The sequence below is a fragment of the Mchenga conophoros genome, linkage group LG4 (genome assembly GCF_057382185.1).
Source record: "Mchenga conophoros isolate Kocher_MC1m ecotype Shallow Benthic linkage group LG4, M_conophoros_male_GT1.1, whole genome shotgun sequence".
In the NCBI taxonomy this organism is placed as follows: Eukaryota; Metazoa; Chordata; class Actinopteri; order Cichliformes; family Cichlidae; genus Mchenga; species Mchenga conophoros.
Window position 1 is genome coordinate 4,326,445 of NC_140529.1, and position 18,342 is coordinate 4,344,786.

The 18,342-nt window shown below is 42.4% G+C and overlaps 1 protein-coding gene across 4 annotated transcripts in view; it reads right to left on the minus strand.

The window, feature by feature from the left end:
• Window positions 1-205: 205 nt before the first annotated feature.
• LOC146575332 (uncharacterized) overlaps window positions 206-18,342 on the minus strand; it is a 59,920-nt gene continuing 41,783 nt past the window's right edge. Inside the window, exons 1-4 of one of the 4 annotated variants that reach the window (XM_085269957.1) lie at window positions 8,646-8,745; window positions 6,265-6,370; window positions 1,640-2,656; window positions 206-1,311 (exon numbers count right to left, since the gene is read on the minus strand). In XM_085269957.1, the coding sequence (XP_085126083.1) occupies window positions 622-1,311; window positions 1,640-2,656; window positions 6,265-6,282 (1,725 nt within the window). In that variant the 5' untranslated portion in view covers window positions 6,283-6,370; window positions 8,646-8,745 and the 3' untranslated portion in view covers window positions 206-621. Of the gene's footprint in view, window positions 1,315-1,639; window positions 2,657-6,264; window positions 6,371-6,522; window positions 6,656-8,645; window positions 8,746-18,342 lie in introns of those variants that run through there. The other 3 variants (XM_085269955.1, XM_085269956.1, XM_085269958.1) reach the window with 3 other exon arrangements.

Here is an 18,342-nt window from a genome sequence, read left to right on the forward strand (position 1 = left end):
GAGTTACAGTGGATCACTATCCAGCAGGGAAACAAGGTTTATTTCAATTTCTTGGCCATGAGTGAGATTTACTGAGTGGGCAAATTAGGGAGACGACACCATCAGATCCCGAGCCCTCCATGTGTTAATCAAGAGACGGCTGCTGTGCTACATCCATAAATAATGAATAAATTAGGAGCTAAAGCTGAAAGGACAGTTTATTTGTACCATCTTCACGTGAACACATTCAAGAACATCACAGATGAAGAAACATTAAAAACTTCCACACTACATAAAGCAAGAAAAATAGTTTTTCTTTCAGGTGGTTTCAGAAAAACAGAAACATCAAACATCTCCAAGACTCTCTTTGAAAGAACTAAAAACCTTTGTTCTCATGGTCCAATCATGAGTGAACTCCCCGATGAAGCCTTGTGTGCTAAAACATGTCAGAGTTTCAAAGGTTAAACATGAGTTTCCAAAACGTTTTGCTGGAGAACAATGAACTATTTGACTGAGTTTCAATCATTTACAGACGAGCAAAACCAGGACAGAGAAAAAAGGACAAAACTGACTCAGTAAAACAACAGAAAAGAAGATCCCATGTAGATCTGTATTATGTAGAAGTTCAGCCCAGCAACCAGTTCAGTTCAACACAAGTTTAAATGATTCTATCTGAACTCTGTGGAGCCTGATCTCAAGCTTTTTGAGTCCGACACAGAAACCAGAGGATCTTTCTGTGTCTTCAGATTCACTGTGATCCAGTGATGGGAGTGATTTCAGCCCTGAGTGATCGCGCTGATGTTTGCACAGAGCAGACAATGAGGTGAATGTTTGGGCACATTGGTAACAGTGAAACAGTTTATTAGTAACGTGGGATCGTTTGTGTGCAGAGTATGAACTGAGATTCCTGAAGCTCTTGTCACACTGGTCACAGCTGTAGTTTCCTTCCATGTGTGTACGTTCATGCCTGTTACGACCATGTGAATGTGAGAAGCTTCTCTCACAGTGTCTGCACTTGTGTGGTTTCTCTCCTGTGTGGACTCGTTTGTGTCTTTTAAGTTCACCTTCAGTGGTGAAGGATGACCCACACTGATCACAGAGGTGCTTTTCAACCCCACTGTGAATCAGTTTATGTCGTTTTAAACCACTTGATGTGGTGAAGCTTCTCCCACATTCTTTGCAGTATTTCAGTTTGTCTCCAGTGTGTCTACGTTGATGTACTTTTAGGGTAATTTGCTGACTGAAAGTTTTTCCACAGAGGTCACAAAGAAAGTCTTTCCCACCACCACAGTGATGACAGGGTTGAGAACTGGATCCATCTGTGTCGCTCTGCTTCTAAACAAAGACACAAAGACAGTGTAAGTCAGTCCTTCAACATTTGTATCCTGAACGTCGCCTGAAATAAAGAGCATCTCTGCAGACGTCCAACTACATTTGACTGTTTCAGTTAACACACTCAGTTTACTGGGCTGCAATAACTACAATACTACCACCATAATACTACAGTAATACTAAAATCATAACTGAAAGGAAAATCTGAATAATCACTCAGAGCTGCTTTTCCATGCAGTAGAATTGCTAACATGCTAACACAGTTTAATGAGCAGAGTTGTTCCAAACAGTCAGGCTAAAATGACAAGATAACAATATAAATACATACCTCACAGTAGCTGCACTTGTAGAGTCTCTTTCTGGTGTGGATCTGTTGGTGTCGTCTCAGGTCATGTGGAGATTTAAAAGTCTTCTCACACAGGTCACATTGATAAGGTCTCTCCTCAGTGTGGGTAAACATGTGTTGTTGTAACTGTGCGTCTGTTGTAAAGTATTTGCCACACTGTTCACAGCAGTACACATCATGTCTGGTGTGAATGCGTAGATGTTCATTTCGGTGCCCTCTTTGGCTGAAAGTTTTTCCACAGATGTCACAGCTGTATGCCTTAATTCCAGAGTGGGTAACTAGATGCTTCTGTAAGCTGCTACTGCGAGTAAAAGCTCTGCCACACTGATCACAGCTGTACGCTTTAACTCCACTGTGGATGAGTTGGTGTCTTTTTAGGGAACGCTTCAAGGAAAAAGACTTTCCACACATGTTACAGCTGAACGGTCTCTCTCCAGTGTGGATGACCTGATGATGTTTTAGTGAAGCCTTCTCAGTAAAACCCTTCCCACACTCGTCACAGGTGTATGCCTTAATTCCAGAGTGGGTAACTAGATGACTCTGTAAGTGGCTACTTTGAGTAAAAGCTCTGCCACACTGATCACAGCTGTATGCCTTAATTCCAGAGTGGGTAACTAGATGCCTCTGTAAGTGGCTACTTTGAGTAAAAGCTCTGCCACACTGATCACAGCTGTATGCCTTAATTCCAGAGTGGGTAACTAGATGCCTCTGTAAGTGGCTACTGCGAGTAAAAGCTCTGCCACACTGATCACAGCTGTACGCTTTAACTCCACTGTGGATGAGTTGGTGTGTTTTTAGGCAACGCATCCAGGAAAAAGACTTTCCACACTGTTCACAGCTGAACGGTCTCTCTCCAGTGTGGATGACCTGATGCTGTTTTAGTGAAGCCTTCAGAGTAAACTCCTTCCCACACTCGTCACAGGTGTGTTTTTTCTCTCCCTTTCTTCTGTGAGGTTTGTCGGCCTCCTGAGAGCGCTGACTTCTGGCTCCATGTTGGTCCTGCAGTGACAGAGATACAAACAGAGGCAGTGAGTGAAATGCAGTCGTGGAACAAACTCAGCCTTCAAACTCCATTAACACTAGTTTTAAACCTGAAGGTGGAGCGTGGCACCAAACACCTTAAAGGTCTCTTATCCCCACCTGCTGGTAGTTCTAACACATTACATCCAACCTGCTGTTAAAGATAATTCATGACTGTTCAAACACTAAAATCATGCACACACACACACACACACACACACACACACACACACATTATTTTATAATTTAGATTATTTTGTTGGTTCCTATTACATATTTCTATAATTTGTATAGATTTATACAGAATTATTCAGTGATAATAAATCCTGTTTGTTTATTCTAAAGGAACCCCGTTAGCTTCCACAACAGATGTTGCTCGTCTTCCGTCAAATACTCACATAAAATATTACACAATAAAGTGGATTCAAGATATCCACATAATTTCACTCTTACATCCACAGTGAGGTTTCACAATTGTTCAAATATAAGCAATCAATAATAATAATATCAATAACATTGAGGCACATTACACAAATTTCAAAAACAAATCATGTCTTACAATATTTACAACAACTAAAAGCTCTGTAAATCGGCTTTTAAGTGTTCATTGAAGTTTTGAATAATTCTCTAATTTTTTAAGGCAACTTATTCCACTTAAAAGTTGCTCTAAATGTAACAGTTTTACAAAACGTTACTTTTAACTCGAGCATTTACTAAATTGCAGCTTGTTGAAAACTGTGTAATATGATGATGTATTTCATCTGGATACTGCAGCTGAGCAGAATAAATGTGGTGTGTTTAACAGAATTGCTTTCTTTAGAACTACAAGTGAGCCATAGAATATTTTAGCCTGTACAGGAAGCCAAGAAAGGTTATTATGCATTTGATCAATATTAGTATAGTATGAACATCTTCACACTAATCTGGACGCCTTATTCTGGACTAACTGAAGTCTGTTAAGATCTGTCTTATTAGCTGCTGACCAAATGATTGAACAATACTCCAGATGAGACATTACTAGTGCATTAATGACATCTTTCATAATGAAGAAGTGATACACAAAGAGCATTTCATAGCCATAGCTATGCCTTGTCGGCAGAGTTATGTGACATTAGTGATGTTTGTACTTTCAGCGTTAACTTGGTTTTAAAGCCTTTAAAATATACGCCGTTCAATAGTCGACCTTAATCTGACAGAGATTGTGATGATTTCATGGATAATTAAAGTCAGTCATATATCCACAAACACAACAAGCTGAAAGTCAGTGATGCTGCTCGATTTGCAGTCCTGAACATCACGGCACAAGCAGGATCCACTGCACTGTTAATGTTAGCTGTGTTATATTGCTGCCTCTGTTCGGTGGTGTCGAGCCAAACGCACTTTAACGTGTTTGAACGAGCTGACGGTTCACTCGTTAAGCTGAAAGAAAGATGCTTTAATCACAGCAGTCACACATGTGTCCACTGCACCATCTGGAACTCTTCTTGTTTACACTCGTAATAACACAAACACTAAATCCTGCTTCTCTGTGCTGTTGTGTAGCAGTGTGTACACCTGAGACTGTCACCTGTCTGTCTGTCCTGCACTCTCTCTCTGTTTCTTTCTCTCTGATTGTGGAATAAAAGTATGAACGTGTGTTTATAAGTTACACTTGTGTTTGAATCCTGCAGCTTATCACACATTTGATTTCCATGTGTGACGACTGCAAGTGTCCAGAGTGAGGACAGACTGAGGGACCCACTGCTGCACATCATCTGTGAGGCTTTGCAGCCCTGATGATCCACCAGGACAAACTCAGCAGTGTGTGAGGAAGAGGAGGAGGAAGAGCCAGCAGCAGCTGACAGATGGAGAGAATAGACAGACTGTTCCCTGTTTGTGAAGGACTGCTAGGAAAGTTTAACATAACTGTCTGTGCTGAATCAGTCTTATTAGGTAATGTTCACATAATGTGATCATCCCAGTGTTTCCAGTGTGGGAGAAAGTACTCAGAGTACTCAGGGCCTTCAAGCTACACACTATGAAAGGCAGCAACAAGTTTAATGTTCAGAAACCTAAAGTCTGTATCAGCAGCAGAATGGAGCTAAAATAAATGTTGGTTTCAGTTCTATGAAGCTTTGAGTATTTTGGATCAGTAGCTGCTGTGTTTGTTGCATCATATTGCTGTAACTGTTTATATGCTTTATATATTCTGAGCTAAGTTGATCTATAGTGTTACATCATATTCTATAAGGATGTTATGTGTTTGTAGACTTTCTGCCCAGTTTGACCCATTTAGCAGACGTCAGCCTGTTTAAGGCTCTGATATCTATTCTGTGTGACTTACAGCAGTTATGACATGGTCTGATTTTCTCACCCAATAAAGGAATATTTCATATATCAGTCTGCTCTTCATTCTATCAGACACAGTTATCACAGCTCCTACATTTGCTTTTACACATATATGTAAGCATTGAGCCAAATTTAGTAATGACAACATATTAAAAGAACAATATTTGTCTCTTATATATGATACATCTGTATACACACTGTCACAGATACTTGTCTGTGAGTGAAGTGATTAATATAATAACTATAATATTGGCCATATTATATTTACATTACCACAGTGAGATGACTTTAGTCTCATGAACAACATCAGCTAATTGTTATTTACAGCTAATCTTAAACGACTGTTCAGCACAGAAATGAAGCCCAACAATCATGTTTCACAGTCCTGTGGTCTCAGCCTCAGATACTCATCAAATCACACAGAGCTCATGTAGAAACAAATGAACTAAATATGTTCTCCTTCATTTCTGTCAAACAAAGCTGTATGAAACGTTTCCAGCTGTTAGTATCATGGTTGCTAGGCAACCTGGGCAGCGCGACGGAGGCTAGACGTCCCATTTCACGAGCCTACGAGCCTCGCACTTCGGCCTTAGCGGCCTTTGAGTACGCGGCCCTTGAGGACTTTAAAGCTGCAGAACCTGAATCGGGATACAGCCATGATGATCTCCAGCCTCGTGCTCGCCAACATTCTCACCTGAGTTAAGAAGACGATCACTGAAATGGTCTCAGCAGGTCCTTTGATGACAGCAATGAAATGCAGTGGTAAGGCTTTTTGGGGATTAAGTTCGTTTTCATGGCAAAGAAGGACGATGCAGTTCATCTGATCACTCCTCATAACATTCTGGAGTGCAGGCAAAATGCTATTAGAAAAACTTAAGCAGCAACTTCTCCAGGTTCCAATATTTATGCAATTCTCAAACCTTTTGGCCACGACTGTATAACCTCTTCTGAAGTTTAGTGGATATTATACATGGTTATGCTCAGGATGTGTCGGCCAGTTTCCACTGGAAACGCCTTTTGGTTAAACTGTCAGCGAGGAATTTGCATTTGCACTGTTACATTTTTATATAACTTTAATGCACATAAACAACAGCTGCTTGTTTCAGTGAAAATACATTGATGGCTTTTTAATAAAGTTGTGCAGCTGTAAAGTATTTTGTCTGCTGTCAATTCTATCGTCAGCTACATCGTTATGGCAAATGTTCAGATGTATATGGTGATAAATATCTTTGGTCATATGGTCCTGCTCTGTCTGTCACCTTCTGTGTTGAGCTCATTGTTTCCTCTGTAGTGGCTGAGCTGAGTCCAAGTAGCTGAAAATGTTCCTCTGCTGCTCCGTCAGACTCTCCTCCTCCTGCTGATCAGCTGGGACACAAAACAGATCTTTGTTAGGCTCCACACTGCACTGAAGAGTCAAAGTGTCTCATATGTTCATCTGACAAGTAAAAGAACACATTTTTGTTTCCCGAGGTGGGCAACTTGTTGGAAACAAACACAAAAGCTTTGAGCACTGATACCTGCCATTGCTGGCTTTGAAAGATGCAACGCCAGCAATGTGGATTGTCAAGACTCAAACCAATCATCAAGCAAAGACAACAGGGATCATTTGTTTCTGTTTATTTAGCATTCACAGCATTTGTAGTTGCCTTCTGTGCAGGGGAAGTCCACGCACACTGTGTGGTACCGCCATCCGCAGAAGGTGCATTCAACCTCTGTAAGAGAAACGAGGTTGTCTGAGACTGAAATGATATTCACTAAAGAAGTGGGGATTTGTAAAACTTCAAGTGTATGATAAGGTGAAAACAAATACACAACTGCATGTCATGTAGTTGAAGGTTTTTTTCTTTTGGAAGACCGGAAAACACTGAAAGTTACAAATTAGTCCTTTATTTATCCAGGTAAAAAAAAATCTCATTAAGATTAAAAATCTCATTTCCAAGAGAGACCTGGCGTCATGGCAACACAAGTCACATACCACACAGGTATATAACATTTAAAACAAACACAATATCCCAACATGTGTAACAAATGTATTGTGCTTGAAACAAATTCAGAATAGGTGATAAAGCAGCTGCACATGTGTGTCACGAGTAAATCTGGCTGTATAACAAACAGAAACAAGTGATCCTGCTGTCTTTGCTCAATGGTTGGTTTGAGTCTTGACAATCCACATTGCTGCCATCTTTCAATATGTTTGAATGCACCAGTGTAAGTGCAGCCACTCAGACTCAATGTGTTCATAGAAACAGGTGCAGATGTGTCACGAGTTCATCCAGCAGTAGCTATGGCACTTGGCCACAGGGGGCAGCAGTGGACTGACCTGCATTTGAGACTGCTCCAGCTGCTGTGACAGTCAGTAGATCTGCTACAAATTGCAGATCATATGCAAGTTTTGAAATGACATTATAAATATTCCTAACTTAGCCACGGCAGCCATGTTGATGTATTACCTATATTGGCTGAAAATGTTCATTTGCAGAGAAAAGACACAGGCAGACTGTGCTTACAGGATGTTACATGTTATTATGTGATGTTACTGAAATCATCATGAATAACAGGAGTGGTGATTCCTGTAACTTTGTGTATATAATTTGGCATTTCTTACTGATGCAGGCCAAAAATAAATACATAAACTGAGCACCTGATGGCTTTGAACTTTTGTTGTCCATCTTCCATTGGTTTGAATTTTGCGCTCCAGTACAAACACAAATCCCCCAACCCGAGGATCAGCACAATTAACCTAACAGACCTACACCTTAGTTCACAGATTCACTTTGTCTAAGGTTGATTTCTGGGATTTCACACAACCCAGGATTCAGATCGTGAATCCATGATGGGCTTGGATTTACATCATTATAAATGAAATGTGCTCTACTTGGAAGCAGCCGGCCCCGCCCCTTTTGACGGGTTGTGTGAGACTTTAAATCATCAAACTGTAAATTATAAATTTAAATTGTTATTGATCCTTTACCTCGAGTCCTAAAGTTATATTTATTTTCTTACTCTTCTTATATTTATTGTTTGTTTACTTGCACCGCTGTAACTGCAGCCTCGTCGTCTCGTCTCTCTATATGCTGGACTGTCTGTAGCGGAGATGACAATAAAGTTTACTTTGACTTCAGCAGCGCGCAGGCGCACCGAGGGCTCTCGCGCTCACTTTATAGAATGTAGAAAAAACATGGGTGCAGATTATAAGTCTGTATCATAATATCTGTTTGTTGTTTTTATTTTGTTTTGCGAGTTGGTTATTAGATGCCGCTCCAGCCAGCCAGAGACTCCCCGCCGCCCCGCCCTCTCCTCCCTGTGCCGCCAGCAGCAGGCGCACCTCGCAAACGGAGGGCGCCCTTACTCCCAGCAAATGGCTGATAGAAAACCGATCGGTGCCTACGAATTTCCCAATATGCGCTGGCATGACGTCGGGGAAGCATGGGTACGACCGATTATTTTATTTTTTTCTTGCCCGTGATGCCCCCCCCTCCCACCACGATGCATTCTATTGGTTTGCACACTTACACACACCCAGCTGTGGTTTCCTGTTTTGCTGGACTCTGGAGAGCCCCGCCTTTAACGCTCTTCTCTCACAGAGAGCAACAGAAAACTTGGAAAAACTCCAGATTGACTGAACTCAGTTCAAAGTTACCTTGACACCTTTAGATGTGAGACGTAGTGATGGTCCGCTTGAAGCTGACGCTCCGGTGCGTGTGTCAGAAAGATCAACGCGCTGCTTCAGAAGCACCGTGTCGAGGCTTGATTCGTTTGGCCAGAGTCACGTGATCAGTGACGTCTGAAGCTTCCTTTAGAACGTACCTTTTTTTAAATCGAACTTTATTGAAACACAATGAGTATACAACATACAAACAGATGAAGTTTACAAAAGAACAGAACATGAACATACAGAACCAGGAGTAAAAAAATGATGATATGAGGAGGCGAAAAAAATCTACATATAAATATTGTTCTGAGAGGCTTTTTGTTGGTTGAGTCTGAAATTGATTGTATGTACAATTCATATCCTTATAAAAAGGCAGAAATATGGTGTTTTATTAATAAACTTACATTTATGGATATAAAATAGCTAAAAGTATTAACAAATTTTTTATAAAAAAACATTTATCATTCTTCCTGGGGAACTTAAAGAAACAGAATAAAACATTTTCCCATCGTAAAGAAAACTCCCTTAAAATATAGACAATAACAAAACTGCTAAATTCTTCCAGAATCTCTGTGTAGAGGAACCAAAAGAGATGTGTCACAGTTTCTGGATGATCCCCACAGAAAGTTCAATTAGTATTTATGTCTCTTTTAAATGTTACCATATAGTGACTGGCTGGGTCACATTTATGAAGAATTTTATATGAGATTTCCTTCACCTTGTTCACAACTAGATATTTATGGGATCATCCAGACTGTCTTCCAGGTGATATCTGGAACATGTCGGTTCCAGTAAGATATTCTATATATGGGAGAGAGACGATATCTTCTTGGAATAAACTACGTATTCTCTTATTGCTGTTACCAAGTTCCTGTGAAAAGCAGATTTTTCCCACTGCTGACTCAGCTGGATCAGGGAGAGTGACTGAGGCAGATATTGAGCTGTCAGTGTTTTTATATAACATTAAAGTCCCTGAGGGTATGGCACCAAGCACCATTGAGAATTCCCCAACACCACTTCCCCTGCCAGTGGTGGACTCCCTCAGGTGTCGGTGCGTTGGTGGTTCTTTGTGTCTGGGGGTGGGCGTCCGGGTACACACCGGCTCACTCCCTGGTGACCGCTTATCGGGGCCTGGAGCCTGGGGCTCGCTTGGGCCACTTCGGAGGTGGGGTGCCCCCGGCCTCTCGGCCTGGGGCTCGGTCACTCAGGCACGGCTGGCTGCCGGCGGAGCTCACGGGCGCGTCACTGCAACCCCCCCTGGCTTCTGCTCCGCGGCTGCTGAGTGAGCCCTTATCTGGGACTCTCCTCAGCTCTTTCTGGGACAGTGGCGCGGCTGCCCCTCTGTTGGTCTTCCTTGGTCTCTTGTGTTCTGGGGGCCTCTGGATGTCTCGAGTTTTGATCTCCTCCATACCTGCTTCATGCCCTGGAGGACGGGGCTGTGGCCCCCCCACACCCTCTAGCAGATCGTTACATGGAGAAACCTTTGGAATACAAGCATGCTGATCCACACAGGTATGCACACAGGTGCACACACGGGTATTCACAGACGCGGACTACAGCTTTCTTGGCTGCTGCCTCAAAGCACATTGTGCGCTGTCTATCTTGCGTGCTGCACAATATCGTTTATTATTTAGTATCTACTGATATCTACTGCTAGCTAGTTTATTGTGATGGTGCTGTTTTTATTATGTTGCACTTTGTTGTTTGCTTTCTCTTCTGTTTTTTTTCTCCATACAGGTGACCCAGGTGTTTGTTTTTTCTTTCTTCCCCCCCTTCTCACCGTCTCTTCTCCCCTTTGGTTTTCTTTCTCTCCCTCTCTTTCTTTCATTCTTTCTCCCTGTCCTATCCCCCAGTCACGTCTGTCCCGTTTGTAGCAACTGAAAATAAAATAAATTCATAATTATAATAAAGGTCAATCAAATGGACCAATATGGCAAGGCCATGATGATCCACTTGGTAAAATAAATCCGCTTGGCATCTTTCTTGGCCTCAAGACAACAATTCTGATGCTAAAGATCCAAACGGGACACAAAAAAAAAAAAAAATCAAGCACATTGTCCTAACCTTAACATCATAATGTTTAACAGTTAATACCCTCAAGTTGAAGGATAACCACCCAACACTAGAAGTACCCACTGATGTTTTCTAGAGACCTTTGAAAGATACACTCTCAGAAAAGATGTGTCTTACCCACTTTTTGTGTTCATGTATTTTAAAACGCACACACACAAATAATTGAGCACATTATTCTCCAATCACGTTGCAATCTGTGTGCACCATTATTCTATTTTTAACTGTCATAAAATGATCATTGGTTTCTTTTGGTGTGAGAGCTGAGGCGAGGAATGAAACGAAAGAAAAAGACAGGAAAGTCAGTCATTCGGTTAAAGACATTCAGCAAAATAATATTCAGGTCACAATTTCTAAAAATGTATTCAGTAGAAAACAGTAACTAGCGCATCCTAATGTGAGACTTTCCCATCCCCTTATTGAAAGATAAAAATGATTTACTGATGTTTTCCTGCTTTATATAGATGTGTGTTAATCTTAGCAGAGTTGTGTTTTTTCTACTGATGATTTTTTTACAGTTAGAACTGCAGTAAATTATTTTAATTTACTCAGTTTTCATGCAACCTTTGGAAGCTTTCCATGCCACATCACCTTGTTTGAGTCTTTCTGTTGGAGCTATTTTATTTTTTTCAAGAGGTGCAGTAGTGAAGGGAGAGGAGTCGGATGCTGGGGGTCTGGGAGGATTTGTGGCTCCCAGAGTGGAGGAAGAGAGGAGGTAGGTCTGTGGGCAGGCTGGGTTCTGGAGCAGGGTAAAGAGCATGGTGGTTTGGGTCCAGAGCATATTGAGTCTCACAGAGGTGGGGAGCAATGTGGAAGGTGCAGGAAGCAGGGCCAGTTGAGAGTGGGAAAGTGAAAAAAAGAGAAACAGGAGAGTTCTTCTGGTGGTTGAGCAGGTGGATCATAAATTCATGAAGGTAGGTATAACAGTTTGCCAGAAAATCACGGCCACAACCGGTCCTTAAATATGGAGGTCTCTAATGAATTATTACTTCCAGATGCAGGGAACAGAAAGCCCAGGAAGGTAGCTCCACCGGAAGGAACCACCCAAAGCTTCCTGGAGAGAAAATGGTACAAACCCCCCAGCCTGCCCTCAATGCTGACATAATAGGTTATATTGTGGTTCTAAACTGATGTGGTGTGAATGTGAGCATGAATGGTTAAACCTGCAACTGCTAAGATTGTATGGTGCTTCTCACCCTGTGATAGCTGGGATAGACTCCAGCAACCATATGTGGGTTAAGTCCCAGTTGGACATGTCTACTATGGCTGATAAAAAAAGAGAAATTACGATGACTGTTTAAAACGTATACATTGAGAAATAAAAGCATTTCTGATCGTTAAAAAAAAAAAAAAAAAAAAGAGAATTCCCCAACACTGTTTGACAAGTTTGACGAGCATCTTGACTTTTGGTCTTTGGATATTAACAGTCCTGGGTGTGTGACTTCTTGTTTAACAGAAATGTTACAGAGAGCATTTGCAGTGCAGCCTTTAATTGCTAGTAATTCACATGTTTTTAAGATTTAGACATAAACCAGATGCCTCAGAGAAATCACTAATAACACTAAGGGCTGGACGGATTGTTCTTAGAAAGGTGTCTGTTTCTCATAAAGCCTGATTGTGTCTCATCCATAATTGTGTCCAAGAACTCTTTCATTCTGTTAGCAAGTACTAAAGTCATAATCTCATAGTCATCATTGAGCAGACAGATGGGTCTCCAATTATCAATAAGAAGTAAGTCTTTGTTTGGCTTTGGAATAAGTGTTATGAGACCCTGAGTAAGAGTAGGAGGGAGGATGTTATTCTCTACACTTCCTATGAAAAGCTGCAGTAAGAACGGAGCCAGGAGATTAGAAAATGATTCATAAAACTCTGCAGTTAAACCATCTGTGCCGGGAGATTTGTTGGCCTTAAGTGCAGAAATAGGATTACAAACGTCCTCCACAGTCAGAGGGCTGTCACAGTGACTTCTATCTTCCACAACAATAGTTTTTAGGTTTTTAATATTATTGAGAAACAGCGTTGAGACATATATATATATATATATATATATATATATATATATATATATATATATTCTACTTTTCTAAATGATTGACTATTTCAATGGAGAACCTAAATGACACGGACTCGTGTTTGTTATTACATATCTCTATTTTGAATGTGACAAGTCTATCATTGCCTGTTATTCATAGGTATTCACAGAGTTTTTGGCCTTTTTCCCTCTATAACAGTTAATTGACTCTTTACAGTGGCCTGCTATGGTTAATAATAACATGTTCAGTCATGAGTGAAATCAAAGCTTTTCTTCACTTTAGCATTTAACATTCCCAACAATATAATGTGATACCTTAATTAAAACACAGCTAATAAAACACAATTTTCTTAATGCAAACATCAGTGACTCAACATTAGCAACCAAAGGGTTCAGTCTGCAGCTCACACTCATGTGAAGCTACAGCCTCCCCCTTTAGTCTCTGTCATCCTTCTGCTCCTGCACAAACAAAGCAAGACAAAACCTCCACCCTTCTTCTACAGGCTGGGTGAATTGTTGTGGACATTCACTAATCCTAAAGTCGGCACCGTTTTTGTCTCAGTATCAAGTCTAGATCCTGGTTACCATAAAAATTGAAGGGGTCTACAACAACTACCATCCTCCTATCTTTATCCTGGTTGCAGCAGGGCCGGGAAATAACCCTGAAGTGATAGGTTACCAGGCAGGGTACACCCCGGACAGCTCACCAGTCTATCAGATAGAAACACACAGCCGTTTACATTCATGGATAATTTAGAATCATCAGTTAACCTAGCTCTAATAACTGCCTGACTTTTCCTCTCACACTGGAAACCAGAATACCCAGAGAGAAACCACTGCAAACTAGCCAGACTGTGGCCTTGAGCCCAGGAGCTTCTTACTGTGGAGCAACAGCACTAACCAGCATGCCAACAATGGAGGAAATACAGGAAAGCTATGATTTCCTGTATTTGATGCAATGAAGTTGAATTTTGTACAGATCTTTAAAGCCTGAGGCAATCGTGTTAAACACACGTGAGATGCTCACGTAAATCCAAGAGCTGCCCTTTTTTGTTCCTTTTTTTTCTCAGTGTGTTCCTCCTTCAGTTTGTCAATATAAAATTGTACTTAGCAGTCAGTATAAGCTTTGAGTGATATAAGTTTGCATGTGACAGAATACTGCATGATGACCTTTTGATGACTTAGATTTGATAAATTCTTCCTCACAGCGATAAAAGCTGAACCAGCTGTGATTATTTCACTCCTGCCAGGAAGAGGAGAGCTGGACACTTTATCTGCACTAACAAGAAGAGAACCACACACACACTCCCTACACACTAACATCCCTCTGCCTATGAATAGATGTATTCACTGTTGTATTACGTTTGTATATAAATAAAGACAAGTGCAAGAACAGAGCGCACATCACAGGCCCCACTCTGGTGGGAGCATCTGTGATCATGCCCTTGCAAGTAAAAGCTGCAGCGTCTGTGTGTTTCTACCTTTAGATTCTCAGCTGAAGAAGTGTCTTTAGAATAAATCTCTTGAGGAGTAAACATGACTTGGGATCTGATGATTTTTTTAGATATCTACAGATCAGAAATTATTTTAATCACAACTTAATTTGTAGAAACATTCTTATTACTAACCAAATCTGAAGTGCAAAGTAAAATTATTTCTAAATTATATAACAGCATCCGGCGGTGTAAAAACGACAGCACTCTGTATATTAAAGCGAAGTGGGAAAAGGAGGGTAATTTGACAATTACAGAGAAGTGTTGGGCTCATGCATGCAAGATACAGTGGGCTACCACTGGGTCTAATGTTTGGCATGAATTTAGCTGGAAAAGCATCATGAGATTTTTCATTACCCCTGCTCAACAAAGATATCGAGGACTTGGTGATAAATGTTGGAGATGTGGGGGAGACGGAGCTAACCATTTCCACATCTTTTGGGACTGTAAAGATATTCGCCAGTATTGCTCTCTAATCCATGATCATTTACAAAATGTTTTTTCATTTGTTTTTCCTTCAACTTTTGAGACCATGTTTTTGTGCAATGCACCAGTGGATAAACTGGATTCCAACGACAGAAGACTCCTGTACATCCTTCTGGCCGTAAGTAAAAAGCCTCTTACGAGAAGATGGCTTAAGCCTGAACCACCAACGATAGAAGACTGGATCCATTCTGTACAAGAGATCTATACGATGGAAAAAGTGTCATTTTCTCTTAAACTTCCAGGGAATATGGTCTAAATGGACAGACTATGTTAAGCATATGAGGTGTGATTTTGTGTACGATGTTACAACCCTGAGTACTACGTAAACCTGGCTGCCCTGCTGCCTCCTAACCCTAGATTTTTTGTTTGTTTGTTTGTTTGTTTGTTTGTTTGTTTGTTTGCTGTTGTTTTTTTTTGGGGGGGGGGTTGTTTTTGTTTTTGTTTTTTTCTTCTTTTCTTTTCTCTTCTCTTTCTGTTTCTACCTGTGGCTCCCTATGTGTGTTTTGTTAGAGTCTTCCCAGTTTAGGTTTTGTAGAGTTTTGTGTTCAGCAATAAAAGCTGCCATTTTGAGTTCAGTCTTGTCTCCAGTGAGTTTGCGTTTGGGTCAAATTCCTGCCTGCACACAGCCGATCATGACATTATTGACCAAAGATAAGCTCACATGTCACCTCATGACACAGACACTTATTTCCACAGCATGCACGAGGACTGACAATAAGTGTCTATAAAGCCACTTCTATCTGCCACACCTGTGCTTCTGTCATGGTTGCTCTCCTCTCACTCTGTCATTTATCCACAGTCTGCCTCCCTCTGCTCCGTCAGCTGACGTCCTCTCTACACCACCTGCTGTGTTTTATCCTGCAAAAACACATTTAAGAAGCGTTGCACCGAGTAACGGGAGGAACTGCTATAAAATCCATTTAAAGGAGGTGGTGCTGAGTGCTGTGACTGGGGTCCCACCACTGACATCACGGGTGGAGGACATGTTGGAAAACTGCTACAAAGTGCTGTGCAGCCAGCAGAGCTTACAGTCTGTCCTGTGTGTCATACAGGCTCTCACACTTAGTGTTTCTGTGACACATTGAAGAGAAGTTTGTGTTGTTCACAGTTGTGCTTGTACTGAGTGACAGCTGACATGACCTAACAGGAATAATGTGTCTGTGCTGAATGAGAAGTAACACACAATGAAGTCTTGATGCATCTCAATCATCCAGGAAAGTGAGTCTGTTGCTTCTGTTCATCTGGACGCAGCGTTTTGTGGGAGAAACGTGTCGTCATCATCAGGTGACGTCTTCAGTCTCAGCTGCAGGTTTCAGTCTTACAAACAGGACATTTGCATAAAGACTGAAAGCAGCTGCAGGAACGATGGGCTGGGAGCTCCGTTCCTTCATCTTAATTATGCAGATTCTCAGGACCATTGATCAACAACCACTGATCCATGTCCATGAGTCCCATTCACAGAGATGTGGGAATGGCTGCAGTCACAGCATGTAAGATGGAAAGAAATTAGAAGTGTTTAGCTGAAGTGGATTTGATTTATCTTAGTTCTTTTTTAACTTGTAGTTCTACATTGGAAGATTATTGTGATATTGAAATATAAAAATAAATTTATATTCTATTATTTTCTCAAAATAAGCGTCACACTCGTGGAAGCCGGTGTAGCCGCCGAAACGCCAGCATTTATGGAGACTTTCAGCCCCAGGTAGGCCAGTTATGGATCTTCGGATCCACATTATGTCAGCAGCTCCACCGTGAACTATGTTAAAGACAAACACGCTCACGCCTCACAGACGACAGCTTACAGTCCTGTAGAGATAAAGTGACTTCGTACAGCCCCGACCTGCAGACGCTGTGCGCAGAGGTTCAGGAGCAGAAGTCCCGTTGTAAACATATCACGGCAGACCCGACGATGTTTCCATGAACACGCTTTCAGCATCTCTTTATTGACCACTCAGCCTGTGAGTGGGTCCTGTCTTCTCCACGTCCACACCACCTTCATGAATGCGCGGGCACCCCCCTCCAGACCTGATCCCTCCGTCCGTGCACATACCACTCACACCCGTCTCCTCATACTGGGGCGAGTTTTATAAAGTGATATTTCAGTGTGAATTTATACAATGACTTCATCTTTGATCCTGACACTGTGGGGCCCCCTTATACACAGACGCGTTTTAGACACTAGTCTGTAAAGGTGTATGTTAGACAAATTGTGTTGCCTTTGATGTACATTGTCATATTGTCTCAGTAACGGGACATTGACAGATATTTTAGACAACCCCCCCCCTTCACTAAGGTGTCGGTTATATTCTCCTCACAAATGTAATAATAACTTCTAAGCTCTCCTGACAGGATAATAACACAAACAGACACACATTGTCATGGGTAGTGAGGCAGACTCAGCGCAGACCAGATGTCACGGCTGGTAAGGCGAGCCGTGTGGTGTGGAGGAAGCAGGACCCAAGATGCAGGCAGTGGATGAAATACTGGTGAGGTTTATTTACAAAGGTGTAGTGGCAAACAAGCAGTGGAGCATGACAAATAACTGAAGACACCTAAACTGGGAGAACTAAAAATAACAGACCTGGGAGCATACGACAAAGGGGATGAAAAGCAGAGAGACGCAGACGAGGAACAGGACACTGTGGAACACAGGGTAACGCAGACTGACACGAAGTAACACAGACGAACCGGCAACAGGCAGGAGAACACACAGGGCTTAATACACACCAGTAATCAGGGGATGCGAGACAGGAGGGCAACACAGCTGGGAGAAATCTGGGCTGACGGGACAGGGGAAACGTAAACTGATCACACTCACATATGACACGGACCTTCACAATAAAACAGGAAACTCAGATACATGGAACCAGACAAGACATTGAACTAAACAGACAGATTCACAAACAGATGGGGAGACACCATAGACAGACAGATACAGACGCAGACTCAGAGGCAGATCGAAAATAACACAGAACTTAAACAATCATCATCTAGAAAATGATAACAAACTAAAAGCGCTGGGTCACCGACCCAGGACCATGACAGTACCCCCCCCTCAAGGGCTGGCACCAGACAGCCCAGCAGAAACGAAAAAACGGACCAAAACAAAACAGAAAACAACCCGACCAGGGCGGGCGGAGGGGGCCCAGGACGGAGGGACAGAGTCCAAAAAGGCCCAGATGGTCAAGTTCAGGAAGCCGACCATGCGAATGGCAACGGGGCAGGTCCGGATGCCGGCCACGCAGTAGGCAGTGGCGTGGAAACAGTTCTGGGGGCCGACCGTGCGGACGGCAACAGCGGCATGGAAACAGTTCTGGGGGCCGACCGTGCGGACGGCAACAGCGGCGTGGAAACAGGTCCGGAGGCCGGCCACGTGGAAGGCAGTGGCGGCGTTCAGGAGGGCGTCCACGGTGGCGGAGATGCCCAACAGGCGGCCAGGCAGATGACCGACGATGTGGAGGTGGTAGTAGGGGACCTGAAGGCTGCGTGGCCCCTGCAGCCCCAGGTGAAGCGGAGGCTGGACCAGACGAGGCGGAAGCTGAAGCGGAGGCTGGACCAGACGAGGAGGAAGACGAAGCGGAGGCTGGACCAGACGAGGAGGAAG